This window comes from Trifolium pratense, linkage group LG1, assembly GCF_020283565.1.
Source record: "Trifolium pratense cultivar HEN17-A07 linkage group LG1, ARS_RC_1.1, whole genome shotgun sequence".
In the NCBI taxonomy this organism is placed as follows: domain Eukaryota; kingdom Viridiplantae; phylum Streptophyta; class Magnoliopsida; order Fabales; family Fabaceae; genus Trifolium; species Trifolium pratense.
Window position 1 is genome coordinate 21,242,805 of NC_060059.1, and position 15,193 is coordinate 21,257,997.

The 15,193-nt window shown below is 33.7% G+C and overlaps 1 protein-coding gene and 1 long non-coding RNA gene across 3 annotated transcripts; both read right to left on the reverse strand.

Moving 5' to 3' along the window:
- Positions 1-318: 318 nt before the first annotated feature.
- LOC123912833 lies at positions 319-3,248 on the reverse strand. Of its 2 annotated transcripts, none has more exons than XR_006811467.1 (3): positions 3,063-3,248; positions 1,568-2,935; positions 319-775 (listed from the first exon to the last, which is right to left on the reverse strand). It is a non-coding gene; the product is annotated as an uncharacterized LOC123912833 (long non-coding RNA). The 2 variants fall into 2 exon arrangements; XR_006811469.1 differs by having other exon boundaries at positions 3,197-3,230.
- Positions 3,249-8,414: 5,166 nt separating this feature from the next.
- LOC123922210 (5'-3' exoribonuclease 3-like) lies at positions 8,415-14,754 on the reverse strand. Its single transcript, XM_045974955.1, has 23 exons — positions 14,423-14,754; positions 14,164-14,343; positions 13,865-14,056; positions 13,646-13,765; positions 13,476-13,538; positions 13,227-13,358; positions 12,971-13,135; positions 12,634-12,711; positions 12,438-12,524; positions 11,946-12,077; positions 11,772-11,867; positions 11,240-11,335; positions 11,090-11,160; positions 10,813-10,941; positions 10,649-10,725; positions 10,516-10,556; positions 10,354-10,428; positions 10,056-10,213; positions 9,770-9,874; positions 9,608-9,683; positions 9,372-9,451; positions 9,162-9,212; positions 8,415-8,996 (listed from the first exon to the last, which is right to left on the reverse strand). Exons 1-23 carry the CDS (start codon positions 14,621-14,623, stop codon positions 8,621-8,623), a joined length of 2,781 nt encoding a protein of 926 aa, XP_045830911.1. The 5' UTR covers positions 14,624-14,754; the 3' UTR covers positions 8,415-8,620.
- Between the last annotated feature and the right edge of the window lie 439 nt (positions 14,755-15,193).

The following is a 15,193-nucleotide window of genomic DNA, read 5'->3' on the forward strand; positions in this document are numbered from 1 at the left end:
CAACATTCATTAGTAGAATACCAATCATCAAAACCATGGAGATTAAAAATTAGGTTAGAATTATGATACATCGCAGAAAATATTTATGTGTAATACCCTACATATGCATTATGTGGAAGTTGTTTTGCATTGCAGACACTCCTTAATCCCTTTTGTCCACTATAAAGTACTTGCTTCTAAAAGACATACTAAGTGAATGAGATGTGATCTTATTATCACAAAGAAGAAGTACACGTTTATATAATTAAGAATTGGCTGAGATTGTATATTAAATGTATAGATTATGTAGTGTAGCATTTGTTAATATGAAAACGCAAATCAAATTGAAATATAGAGTGGATAAATTGAAATTTGGTAAGCCTGTTCATCCGGTCAACTTGAATTTTGAATCAACTAATATATTAATGATTCATCCTTAAGCTCAAGAGATACTAAAGGAGAGAAAAGATACAGAATCTGCAAAAATACCAGGTTACACACAACAGGCACTAAAAAACCACAAAACAAAGTCAATCTAAAAAATTCCAAAGAGACTCCAACCACCAGAGGCACGCGGGACAATATTATGATGTCAACTTGCAGGAGATGAAACATCAAATTCCAATCCGAAGACACAAATGGTACGGTAAGGTTTCCTTCATTTACGAATCCGGGCTTCATCTTTTCTTTCTCTCGTTTCTTGTAAAGCTTTTCAAGAACTATGTCTATTATCATGGAACTATGTCTATTATCATTGGGAGGCACTGCATTCGGTTCCACAATTAATCTTGCCACCCTAAAAAGAAAAACAAGGACCCAACACAAATAAATAAATGAACAATCAAAACATGAATGAACTTACAAAAAGGAATGAGAGGGCAGCAGATGGATGTGAAGGATAAATTGAGAAAAAAGTTTGAGAGTAACAAAAAAGCGCTTAAACCACATAAACTGTGTTTGTTCAGTGGTTAGCATATAAAAGTGACAATCAATGTTCTAAAAAACATTCACCACTTGGTTCACATTATCATTGTTCCTAAAAATAAGCCACCATTAATCCAAGAAGATTAAAAAATTCACAATTTGTGTCAAATTTCCATTGAACATATGCCATTTGTGAATAATTTTTCTCATTAAAAGAAATTGGCAAGAACTTCAAAATGTTACTCACAGTATGCAAGATTTTGTTAATTTTCACACAAAAGTTCCAAGTTAGTATTGCACTACTTCATGACAACAATTACAAAGTAAATTTCATGAAAGTGTGAAGCAAGAACATGTGAATTCATTGATAGAAATAGCAGCCTGTTCTTGTCAAATTTAGAGAAAAAACTATTACACACTAGCCATGTTATTCACTAACTAACCAAGAGTTCACCACTTTGGAAGAAACACACATTAAAAATGTAAATCCACATATAAACATAGGTTTTCCAAACAGAAATTAGGAATTATAAACCCTAAATTCGTTTTCTATGAAGAGTGAAAACCACAAATTCCTAATTCATGTATATTGAAATCCTAAATTCATAAATTAAGTAAATCTAATTCAAGACTAATGAACATTAAAGCATTATAATAGACTTACTTGTGAAAAGATAAAGAAAGAGATGAAATTTAGGATTCAAAACAAATAGATGAATTCTCCTGCAAACCCTTGTGAACCCTTGTCAGAGGAATGAGTCAAATAATGAATTTTTGTGGATGAGAGGAGTAAAATTGGATGAATTTGAGTGAGAAAAGATCAAAATTCGTGAGAGAGGAGAGTGGTTAAAGTTTGAATGTTTTTGAGAAACTGATAAGGGGGAAAAGAGACACGCTCAATTGGAAAAAAAGGAGAAAAAGAATCATGTCACCTACTTGCCCTATTATCACGTTTGCTCAGCAAAGTAAAATGCCAGCCAGTACAGATATATGGGCAGGCAGATTTTAGCAGATATGTCAAGAAAAAACCAGAACTGTTATTTTCGCCTGCCTGAAGAAAATATCGCCTGCCCAGCCAGTGTATTGCAAATTTTTTAGTACTCAAAAACACCAAAACATTCTCAAACTCAAAATGCTTAAACTCATATCCTTCTCACAATCTTTCCAAAACATGTCACATTGAATCAAAATCATCCCAAACACATCCATCAAGTAAATCACATACACTCATTTTACACAAAATCTGATAAAACACATAACTTCATAATCAAAACACACTAGTTCATCAATTTCCATCAAAATTAACATATTGCCACTATAACCACTTGGACATTTTTAGCACTGATCAGTAAAGTAACCATGGAAGCTGCAAACAATCAAAATATACAAAAACGAATGAAAAGTAAGAAAGATCAACCAAGCAAAGGACACTCCAAAATAAATAATATAGGCACCTTGAACTTGAGTATGAGGCAGGACATAATGCCAAAGGCAGCTAATTACCATCTATTCAAAGGAAAAACATCCATTAATGACAAACACATAGAAGCAAATTTTGGTGCTGAAACCACACCATGTAGTGTGAAAAAAAAAAAAAAAACTTGAGTTCACAAACATCAAATACAACACAACATGTAACTAAACAAAAGGTTGAATAAAAAAAAAAGTTTTTTTTTTTTAAATAGAAAACTTTATTAATTTCCAACACAATACAAAAAGTACCAAAGAGGAAGATACAAGGAAAGGGGCATCTAACAGAGGAATAAAATCCAGGAAACAAAAACCTCACCCACCAAACCGAAAATAAAGGCAAGATAATAGAAACCAATAAGCACTAACAGCCAAATAGCAAATTTTGATTTAAATCAATGAAAATGCATACATACCTTTATACAGTTCCAAAAATAGCTCCATTGTTAGATGAAAAAGAAACAATACACCAAATATACAATATAGGATAACAAATAAAACAAGAAACAAGTTCAAACCTTGAAATGAAACAAACAAACAAACAAACAAACAAAATCAAACCCTGCAAAAGAAAAAAAAAATCAAAATCGAACAGTTCAATTAAAGAACCAAAAAATAAAAACACACAAAATCTATTGAAAAACAAAAAAGAATAAACCAAAGATAAAGTTTGTAATAACAATACAAACCTTGATGATGCAGTCCAAGCCAATCAACCAAACAAGAAGCAATAGGTACAAAGTCAGAACAACTATAAATGAAAAAGCAGAATTGAAGAAAAGGAAATCAAACCAGTTACTTCCCATATCCCAGCGACCGTAACCTTGAATCGCCAAGCAGTTCTTCCCGGAACGGCATCGCACAAGAAATCAAACCTATCGGCCATGGAGAGAAAAAAAAAAAAACAAATCAGAACAGAAACAATAATGAAGAGCGAGATAGAACGAAAGAGGAGGAAGAAGGAAACGGGTATATAGCCAAAACAAATTGGAAACGAGACAAACAAACTCCAAAAGCAATCTGCGATGGCAGATAGAAAGCCTGGGACTGACAAAAATAAAAAGCTTCCTACCAGACGCAATAGAACCGGGAGAAAGACTGTCGAGTAAAACAAACGAGAAAAAGGGAAACGGGGTGGAAGGGAATTTGGAATGGTGAACAGGAGCAGGGAAACCTAAATATGCAATCTACAGTGACACTTTGGGCGCATCCTATTGTAAGTATTATTGATAGTTCGCTACTGTAGACTAACAACAACCATATCCAGAGCCTATATGGACAATGTTCTACGAGTTCATAATGATTTTATTCAAATGTAAAGCTGACAATGTATTTTCACGCATGCGATGCATAACATTACGATTAATATTTTTAATTGTATAATGATAAAAATTATAAAAATTTGATATTTTAAGGTCAAAAAGCAATATGTGTAAATAGTGCACAACAGTTAACTGTGTCAATCAAATTGGGGCGGATGGATTATTTCGCTACAACTATAATCCGGAAGAACCAAACATAAAACAACATTTCAAATCCAAATCTATTATTCAGTGGATCATATGAAATAATTTTCTCCTGAGAATCCTTTGTACACTAAGCTTCTGAGCTATATCCAAGACAAGAGGCCAGTACTCATCAGCTCCTCCTTTAAGATCTATCCCAATAGCTTTCCATGTTTTTTTGATCATGTAGCGGCCAATCGTCTCAATTTTCTTCAAATTTCCCCCTATTTTATTACTATTAAGCTTAGCAAAGCAATCAGCAATCACTATTTTGACTCGGCAACCAGCAGATACTAGCTTGTTCACATGAATTGTTTTCAATTTCATGATACCCACCATACACGCATGTAACTATGTAATCACACAACAACTTCAAAAGAGTTTCCCTTCACCATGGAAATCAAGTGATCAACTTCAAAAGAGTTTTCCTTTTTATTTTATGAGTGTGTGTATTCTAATATTGAGAATATATAATGACCTCATCAATGGTCATATGTCCTGAAGGTTCAAAACTTATAACCTCTAGTTCTGTAAGCTCTCTCAAATAGTGTCGTTACTCAATCCAAAGACGCCTTTATAAAATTAAAAAAAAATTTGAAGACCGTGTAACACTGCCATAAGCTCCGCGAATAAGATACTCTGGATCGTAGCAGCGCCGTAAAACCCCAACATGAAAACTCCATTGTCGTCATGTATTAGGCCGCCATAACCAGCTGTGTTTGTATTACCCAACAGACTTCCATCAACATGATCTGGCAGATTTAATTTTATTCATGAATGAGAATAAAATTGATTAGTAACTTTGATTCCTAAAACAATTCATTCAATCTGGCATATTAGTAAATCAAATTTATTCAATCTGGCAGATTTAATTTTAATCGTATGATGTGCGATTGGGACAATATATCGACGCCTCATAAAAATGGAGTTTTTTACACCACAAAAATTGTCATTTTTTTTAAGCTATACACAATTTTTAAAAAAATCTTTGCTAAAAAATATATGATTCATAATTTCATATGCAAGGTAATAGTGGGCATTTGAATGACTATTAAACACCATTGATTTTTTTTTTTTTTTTTAACGAAAAACACCATTGATTCTAAATCAACACATTTAGTGGTGAGGAATTTGAATAGTACATTATAGGTTCTGGATTCGATCCCCAGCTCATTGTAAACCAACATCATTGATTCTAAATCATTTGAAAACTGCAATAAAAAAATTTATTTAAAAACTCACAAGCCAGCATTTTTAAAGAAAAAGAAAGACAAATATGTCTGACTTTTTCATATTTATTTCATATTTATAGATTTATAGATAATAAAAAAACTATCGATTGATGACCTAAGCAACGTGCATTCTTCCAAAAGGTTCAAAATCATCATAACAAACAATATTCGGTTTGTTTGCAAGGAGGTTACGAAGTTCATCATCTTGGATGCACTCTTCACCAATGCTCCTTCTGATCTCAAACCTCTGTTCAACAGTCCATGATCTACCAAAGAACGGAAATTCAAAAATTGAAAAAGCTGAGATGAATGAGTTGAGAAGAACAGAATGTGAAGTATAGTATAGAAAGGAATGTATTGATCAGTTGTTGTTGCATTTGAATCATCGGATGATTTGAGAACTGCCATTGTTACTGGTACACTGCGGCGGTGTGACGAACGTAAATGGCGTCGCCGTAATCCTAACCGTTTTTGTGTGTGTTGAGGTTTTAAGTGTGTGTGTTATTAACGAAAGAGAGTAGTGCTAGCAACACAATCTTTGACAAACACACTCTCTTCTATTGGTTAAAATTTATATGGGTCCCATAAAAGTTATATAAGTCTACATTTTTTTTATGGGACCCATGTGAATTTCAACCAATAAAAGAGAGTGTGTTGGAGTGTGTTTGTTAAAGAGTGGGTTGCTAGCATTATTCTAACGAAAAAAAAGAAGGAAGGGAATTGGATTCTAGGAATATTTTAGATTTATGTTCAGGAGAATTTTAACATGTACACAAAAGACTCATGTTAAGAAGATAAATATGGTAAACATTATATGTTAAGTTTGTGAATTCAACTCTTTAAACATTAAAGGAAAATGCTAAACAGTGCCCCGGGGGCACTGTTTAAGGAAGCAAATATAGTAATATGACATTGAACTTTGTGCAGTCAACGCCTCGAAAGTCTAAAAAGTATTATTTTCAATTTAAAAATTTCCTTTTTTAGTTTCCTTAACCAGTGCCCCGGGGGCACCGGTTAGCATAACCCAACATTAAATATTTTGTATCATTAAATGTTACTCCCTCTGTATCACAATATATGACGCTTCGACACTTTAACATATATTAAGAAAGGTAATTAATGTTGTATGGAAAAGAGAGATTATAAGTTGATTTACAAAATTGTCCTTCATTTATGGTATAGAAAAAATAAATTGAAGAACTGAAAAAAAAAAAAGAGTAATAAATAGTTAAGGGTATAATAGAAAAAATAGCTTTAAATGTTTCATTGGTAATATAAAGCGACATATATTATGGTACAAATTTTTCTCCCGAAGTGACATATATTGTGGTACAGAGAGTATATTTCTACTTTTAGGTAGCTTAACATGTGCCTTTGGTGCACATATTAACATGACCCGTAAATTTATTCTCTCCCGCAGAATTATCAATTTTGAACTTTAAAAATCCACTTTAATTCTACTCAGAAAATAATTCCACACATCATAGCAAAAAAACATATCACTATATTTATCATACTTGCCCAAAAATATATCAACAATCTTTAAATCATAAATTAATTTGGTAACTTTTTGGTATAAACCGGATATCCTCTACGCACTAATCATTCACCAAAGGACCAGTGTTAATAACTTAATATGCATTCAAACACTTTGCAAAAAGATGAGCCACATTCATTCTTTTCATAGAGTAAGCTACTCCAATAAAGTTTAACATTGAGTTTGCCAATCAGCAGAAAGTAAACAAGTAACATGCATTTTAGTCAAACACACGAGATCCTACATAGGATCAGAAGGGGATGAAAGATCGTAACTCAGGCATCATAGCATGACCCCGTAAGATCCTAACAAAAACTGAACAGATATATCCCTCCTCTTTAAACTATGGTACATTCCTTTAAAATTAGTTTCTAAAATTCAATGTAATTCAACAAAGGAAATTTATAATGCTATTTTTAGTATGGGAGCATGGAAAGCACATGGAAATTTAATTCCATGTGGCGGTCGGGTTATATGTTCATGCGCATCGGGAAGTCCATATATTGCACATCTGAACACCAGTGTAGCACATAAGAAAAGTTACATCACTTGATTGGAAGCCTATCCGTGCTGGTAGGAATGGGCCAGTGATTTCGCATTTGATATTTGCTGATGACCCGCTTCTGTTTGGTCAAGCTACTGTTAAGACTATGCAATCGACTATGAAAGCTCTTAATATTTTTTGCAACATGCCAACAGGTGAATTTTAGTAAAACATCAATATTCTTTTCGTGCAATGTTGACGCTAGTGACACCAATATGATGGTATCTTTGGGGAGTTATCTTGGAGTTTCAGCCTTGGGAAGGACTCCGAGGAAAAAAGATTTCCATTATCTGGTCGAAAAGGTGAAACAACATCTCCCTGGCTGGAAGGCACAACAACTATCTCTTGTCGGTCGAATTACTCTTGCACAGTCAGTTATTCAAGCTATTCCGATGTATCCAATCCAATGATGTCAACGCCAATTCCAAAGAGTTGTCTGCATGAAATTGAGAAGCTTCAAAGAGGATTCATCTAGGGAGACAGTAGTGAAGGGAGGAAAGTTCATTTAATTGGTTGGGACACTCTTACTCTTCCTAAGAGGCTTGATGGGATAGGATTAAGAAAGCTCCACATTATGAATGGTGCTTGTATAATGAAGTTAGGTTGGTCTTTGTTACAAGGAAAAGAAAGTTTATGGGCACAAGTTCTGTTAGGAAAGTATGGCAGAGGTGTCGCGTTAAATGAAGAGGCCGATTCAATGGAGGAAGGTGTGGAAATTGGCTGATATAAGTTCAATGCATATAATTTTCCTGTTTTCAAAAGTGAAATGGGTACTGCATAATTAGATAACGAGTACATTCAATATGAAAATGCTTTGAAGATCAAGTACATTTATTAGTGCAAATCACTTGAAAAGATAGGTGCAAAGGGGAGCCAACCTTTTGTTTTCTTTATTATTATTTCTTTTCATTTTTTGACAATATTATTTCTTTTCTTTTAAACCTTAATTATTGTTGTTTGTAACAGAAGAATTAACCATATGTTGTAAATGTTCATGTTCATCTTCTAGACTTTCCAAGTTCCATGTAAGCAAAGTTTTACTGATTTTCCATTGAAAACCCACAATATCCACAAGCTATTAGAAACTATACTCACTACATCAAATTAAGATATATTTTTAAAGTTCCATGGAATGCTAGAGGATCCATTCTCCTCTTTTTGGAGACCAAATGAGTAAACTTAACCTAAACATGGAACAAATGCATAAAATAATACAAACAAAGTAATGATTACATTACATTTAATAGGAAAAAACTATTGATCAAACAGTTTACATACATAATAGACCACAAGAATATATAACATTACAAATAAAAGAGGACAAGAATATATTACATTACAATAATTTTCTATTCTTGCTCCTGTAAACTTAAATCTATTTCCTAAATTTTTATACAATAGTATAATAGTTTGAAATAATTATTCCATGTCATCTCTTAGCATTCCCTGTAGCCACCTGGGTTATGAACTTAGAATTATTGCATTTCCCCCCATTAAAATGATGGCTAATTCTTCCATAAGAATGTGACCTAGGGTTATAACCATATTGCGCAGTAGGGACAACAGTGTAACCTACAAACTGCGGAGGAGTAGCTGATGAAGGTGCAGCATACCCTGGGCATGATCCATAGTTATTGTGAAGCCATGGTTGTCTATGACCCATCGGTGTAGCATATGACATTGTTGATCCATTCATGGTATGATGGTATTTATTTGCATCTGTCTTGATCTGCAAAGAATTTACAATGAGTCTGTGTGATGCCTCTCTAACCTCCCGACCAGAACAAGATCTTGCGAGGTTTTCCCTAAAATAGAAAACCAAAAAAGTAACACATTTGGTAAGCTTGATGACAAGATATTACATTGTCAAAAAATAATATAAGATGATCAGATATTCCATGCTAATCAACAGTAACTAACACATTGAACTTCAAAACTTCTGACCCAATATAATTAAATCAAAACCTTACCTTCGACTTTCTTCATATCTCCTACAAGAATAAGATCCCCGAGGGTTAATCCTAAAATAGAAAACCAGAGCCACAGTAACAGTGTTAGTCAGTTAGATGGCAAGATATTGCATGCTATTCAACAGTAAATAAATTGAACTTCCAAGTCTTTTAGCCCAATTCGTTCAAAATAAGACTTTTAAGCCAAATATAATTAAAGCAAAGCCGTACCTTTGATTTACTCCATATCTACTACTCGAATCTTCATGCCACATAACAGAGTCAGGTTTTAAATCCTCAATTGCCAAAGTCTGCAGAAACGGTGCATAATTTTATTTTTCCAACTACATTGACAGTATAAGCAGATAAAAGACTAGAAAGCATATGCTAAGTTGAACAGTGAACCCAAAAAGAGAAACATGAGAGCTATAACACTATAAATAAGAGGTAGGCAGAAAGTTTAATACCCTTTTTGGAAATTTAACTCCATGTGGCGGTCGGGTTATATGTCCATGCGCATCGGGAAGTCCATATATTGCACATCTGAACACCAGTGATGCACATAAGAAAAGTTACATCACTTGATTTAATGTTCTTATTTAGAGCATACTCGACATTAAAAAACTTACATGACATGATTATCCATGATGTCTTCCATGCCTGCAACAGGTGACCTGAAGATGGGAGAGCAAGGTTCTCCATTGCAGGAGGATATGTAACCATTCATTCCACCACTGCATGTATTCCATAAATAATATCATAAAGTAGTCGAGCAAGATCTTAAGTTTGTCATTATAAATAGAAGAATATATGATGCATACACGTAGTTTGAAAAAACAAACATCCAACATTGAGGGTTTCAAAACCTTCCTCTCCCAAAAATAAGTTCAAAAATTCAAAACATTATGCACCAACCTTTCTATGGGATTGATTCTTTCCTTGACATCAGCACGTTTACAGTTAGACATGTTTCTACATTTGTTGTCGAGGGTACTAATGCACACAGAGAGAGGATGGCATGAATTCACAAACAGCATGTTGAACATTATTGTATTTCGTCGCTTTTCCTCCGGCTGTTTTTATAATACACAGAATACCAACAGAAATTAAAATCAGTATACAGTAAGGGGCGTGGGAAAGGGTGGGGAATGAAATGAGAACAATTAACTGAACAAATGTGCATTAATAAAAAATTAATAAACGAGAGCTATACGGTTAACAAGTTTTCTATTTTCTGAACTTCTGCAAGAAGTCGCGCTTCGTCAATAAAAGGCAACTTCGCAATACCCTGCAAAAAAATGGATTATATTACAAACTATGTTGTTGTCCTGTTAAGAAAAAATCAAGATAAAAGCAAATTCAGTAGTAGCCATACCTGCCAAGTATAGCGTTTTCCATTCATGTCCACTTCAAAATCTGACACACAACATCAAATGTTAAATAGGGGTGCAAAATACAGGCAAAAAAGTGAATTTTCTAAAGAGTGTATGCTTGTATTATAGACATACCGATTGGATAAAAATCAATAATTGGAGAGTTTGGATCAGTCATAAGTTTCCTATACGGCTCAGGCAGAGCATGAGAGCTGCAGATATGTCATAATTTCCACGTTACCGCAATTCAAGCTTAGCAAGTTACAACTTTTAATGGGAAAAAGGGATAGCAGGCAAACCTTGCAGCAGGAAAAACTCCAATAAGCTGGTCAAATGGTTTGAACGGAGTACCCAACTCAAAATTAATATTAAGCTCACCAAGACCCTTGAGATCAGACGCAAAAGGGGCATAATGGTAAGGATAATACCTGTTTTATAACGAGGAATAGGAAAGAAAAATGATATAAACAACTAAAGATTCATAAAGGTGAGAAAAGTCATATCAAAAAAAGAAAATTCAACACAACTAAAGATTCATATAGCACTCTGAAGAAAATTAGAAAAGTGCTCACTCACCATTGCCAAGAACAAACACCTTCATAATAATAATGCATCACCCAACATAGACCTTCAACGTATTTCAAGACCTAAACAATAAATAAATTGCAATAAGAAAACCCATATCCTCATGATTCAAAATCAATCAAACTTCAATTTTTAACTTACAACATCTTTCCGTATAGCATCAAGTTCTTCAGGAGTTTTAGCAGAAAAGTTTTCCTCATAATACCTCTCTTTCCAGCCAGGTTCTCCTAACTTAATCTGTTACGACAAAAAATATATTATCTACAACAAAGTGAAATAACTAATCAAGATAAAGGAAGTCTATTTGAAAAGAAAAAGCAGCTACAGATACAAAGCACAAATATGCAAGCTACAATCATGATCCAAAAATCCTATAAAAGGTTGTTACATTACTCCCTCCGGACTCAAATATAATAATCAATTGCATACATATTAAGAAAGATAGCTAAATTCATTTAATTTTCTTATTGTAACCAAAAAACTGGCTCTCCATTCTGCAAATTACCACTTTTAATCATTATACAGGGTGAAATTAGTTAAGAGTTAAAATAACGAATATTTAATCTAATACCATAGGCAGGATAATTTACAGACTATTTATTCAATAAATAGAAAACTTCAACCATTAATGAAATTAAAAATCCCAGACACGATTATATGCGTTGTGCTTTACCTTGTCTTCATGAGCACCTTTTGAGTTGAATACATCAGATTTGTCAAGAAGTATCCGCTTAAGTTTTGTTTTCAATTCGTCTTCGTTATCTTGAACCTGAAAGGCAGAAGAATATTAGACTCCAAGACAAATTACAAGGAAATTACAAGCTGAATATAAAAAGTTAGCACATACATCTATAACAATAGCAGCAGCAACATTTTCTCCTGAAGATAACTTAGAAACTTTACGGGGCTTCTCAAGGAGCTTCCCAATATCATCTCCAGTTGCTTGTCTCTTCCGACGCTTTATATTTTCCATTTGCCGCTAAAGAGAGATCAAATAACAGCAGAAATTGTGAAAAAACTAAACAATAAACACCCATTTCCCTGCGCAAAGGCAGGACACATAAATACAGCACAGCACAGACATTGAGCATAAGACTAATGATCTCTCTCTACTTTGTTTTCATGAATAACAAATCCAATGTGAATCACGTTTAGTGTTACTATACCAAAAAATGCATGAAAAATATCCAAATATTTTAAACTTCCATAATCCTAAATTTTAAAAACTTAGCAATTGTATATAATGATAGTGTTCCTCTAATTATTTTGAGATCAGACATGACATGTAGTAAATGAATAATAAACAATAAATAATGATAGTGTTTCAAGTTCAACAGACCTGATGAAATTTAGCTCTTTTTTGGAATATTTTATTTTCATGTGATCCAACAGCCTGAATAAAATGTTCCACCCGGCTTAGGTTTGGCTGAAAAAATCAGGGGGGGGGGGGGAAAAGATGTTAGGCACAAAGTTGATTTAGATGGAAAACAACTCATATATGTCAATCATCACCCTCGCTACTATCAAGTAAGTACCTTACTGCCATTTGTCAAATAACCGCCCAATTTACTAAATTCGTCCTTGTATACTGTCATCAGCAAGTTAATTGCACCCTATAACAGCAGAAAAATGTCAGTTACATAACCTAAAACAGCAGAAAAATATGCAATCCAGATAATAAGCGGCTGGTACCATAATACCATATGTATCATAAACCACAACTCCTGTATACTTAAAGACCAATTACTTTCGGTCAATATCCGCAAATTAATGGTTATAAAATATAACGACAGCCACAAAACATGAAATGAAAATTAGATGCAAAACAGAAAAGATAAAGACATAAAGAACAAGATATCTAGAATGCCGTACCTCGCGAATCTCTAGCGTAGGCATATGTGGTAGGAAATCATTCCCAACAAAAAAACATATAAAGATAACATCATCGAGTATGCGTTCAAAGTCAATCTTAAAAGGAGGATTAGGTATCCTCATTTCATATTCTAGATATTCCCTCAGAGTCCAAATGTTCAGAAACTACAAAAAGAAATATGTGGAAGTAAGAATTAAACATTGAAGCACCAACATTATTTCAGGGTAAATTTAAAAATCTATCTCAAACACCGACCTGGAAGGGCAATTTAGCAACAGGAGCATCTCCTTCCCTTGCCTTCCTTTTTGGCTTTCCTTGACAGTCTGCAGCCATATGACCCATCTGACCGCACAGAAAACATTTGTCTTGTCCGGGAGTAAATACAAGCTGCAATAACCCGTTATTTAGCAAGTTATATGACGAGGAAATTCTAACATAAAGAAGCCAATAATATTTCATATACATTCTTTTATAATAATCAAGATAAGTTCAGCATGCACAAACCTCTCTAAGGATTGAAAAATGGATTTCATGGGTAGCCAGAGCCAACATAATCAAATCAGCATCCTGTGATAAGACACACCAAATTGACAGATAAGAATAAGTAGATGACAAAGGATGCATAGAAGATATCGAGTGAAGGTCGATAATTAAATATTGGAAGATATACATACCAAACCATACATGCAATGGCGTGTGTTGGGATCATATCCTTCAAGATTTCTTTGAAGGCGAATGAAGGACATGATCTTATGCTCCCCTTCGCCGGGAACATTGGCATCAGAAAGAATAACCTTGAGGAACATACAATATATAAATGAGAGTATTAAAAAAGTTGTGCTAAACTGAGAAATACAATTTAGATGATACAGTTTGATGAAGTTGTTAGTTACCTTGATATTCTTCCAACCAGGATCACTGTTCAACCTTAGATGAATATAGTACTGAAGTGCAATTGACAAAACAGCCATGAATTCAGTTCCAGGTGTGATTACATTTGAATCAAAAGTCTGTGAGTCTTGTTTAGGGGGAAGCTTTCTGCCCTCCCTCTCAAATTCATCCCTTAACCTTGATTCTTCAGCAGCCTGTATCAGATTAATTAATTAAAGATTAAAGTCAGTCAGTTAAAGAATGAAAAGAGTGAGTGATTGATTGATTAATACTAATAAACTATTAGGGCATAGGAAAATACGGCGTCAGTTGCGTCTTTAGCAGCCCTAAAGCGCCTAGAGCGTTGTTGGTTCATCTTAGCCCTTGGAGCAACACCATCTATAGCCATGAATAGTAACTTCCTGGGGCGCACGATGACAAAAAGTCTGTCGATGTAAGTAAATATCGACTGAAACACTTCATCGAAAGAGGTAGGTGAGGGCTGCAATCAAAATGAAAATGTGAGTAAAGATTATAAATTGAGTGAGAAAGTAAACAAGAATGATTTGATTATTACTTACCCTATCCTCAGGATGGAAACAAGGGTGAATTACGCCATTCATATCGAGGTAAAGATTATCGTATTCATTGTTAGGGTTTTTCTTAGATGTATCGACGGGGATATGAACGCCGTCGACAACCACCGATTCCTCCTCAACGGAGTCGACAACCACAGTAGGATATTTCTCCGCCATCCATCGATAGAAAGCTGGTATACCCATCTTCTTCTTCTTCTTCTTTCACCGCCGTGTTCCTCTTCAACCTTTCTTTCTTTCTTTCTTTCTTTCTTTCTTTCTTACTTTCTTTCGCGCGAAGGCTCTTCAAACAAAAGGAGCGAGATTTGTGTTTTCTATTTTTTAGGGATTTCTATCATCGGCTATATTTATAGATAGATAAAACCACCGACTTTTATTTTTTGGGCTTAAAGATCACATTTAAGGCCCATTAATACGAAATTAGATTTAGATTTTAGATTTAGATTTGTTTTTTTATTTTTTTGAGACAAAAGATATTTTCAGATAAAAGATTTGTTTTTTATTTTTTTGACACAAAAGATATTTTCAGATAAAAGATTTGTTTTTTATTTTTTTTGAGACAAAAGATATTTTATTTTTTTGACTAAATCAACAAGAAATTTAAATAAATAACAAAAGATTTGTCTTTTTATTTTTTGAGATAATATTTTTTTTTTAATATATATGATTTTTGAGATAAAAGATATTTTGTTAAGAGTTTAATTAAAATACATCGAGAAACCCATCGAGTCAACTCAACTTTTACTCAACTCACTG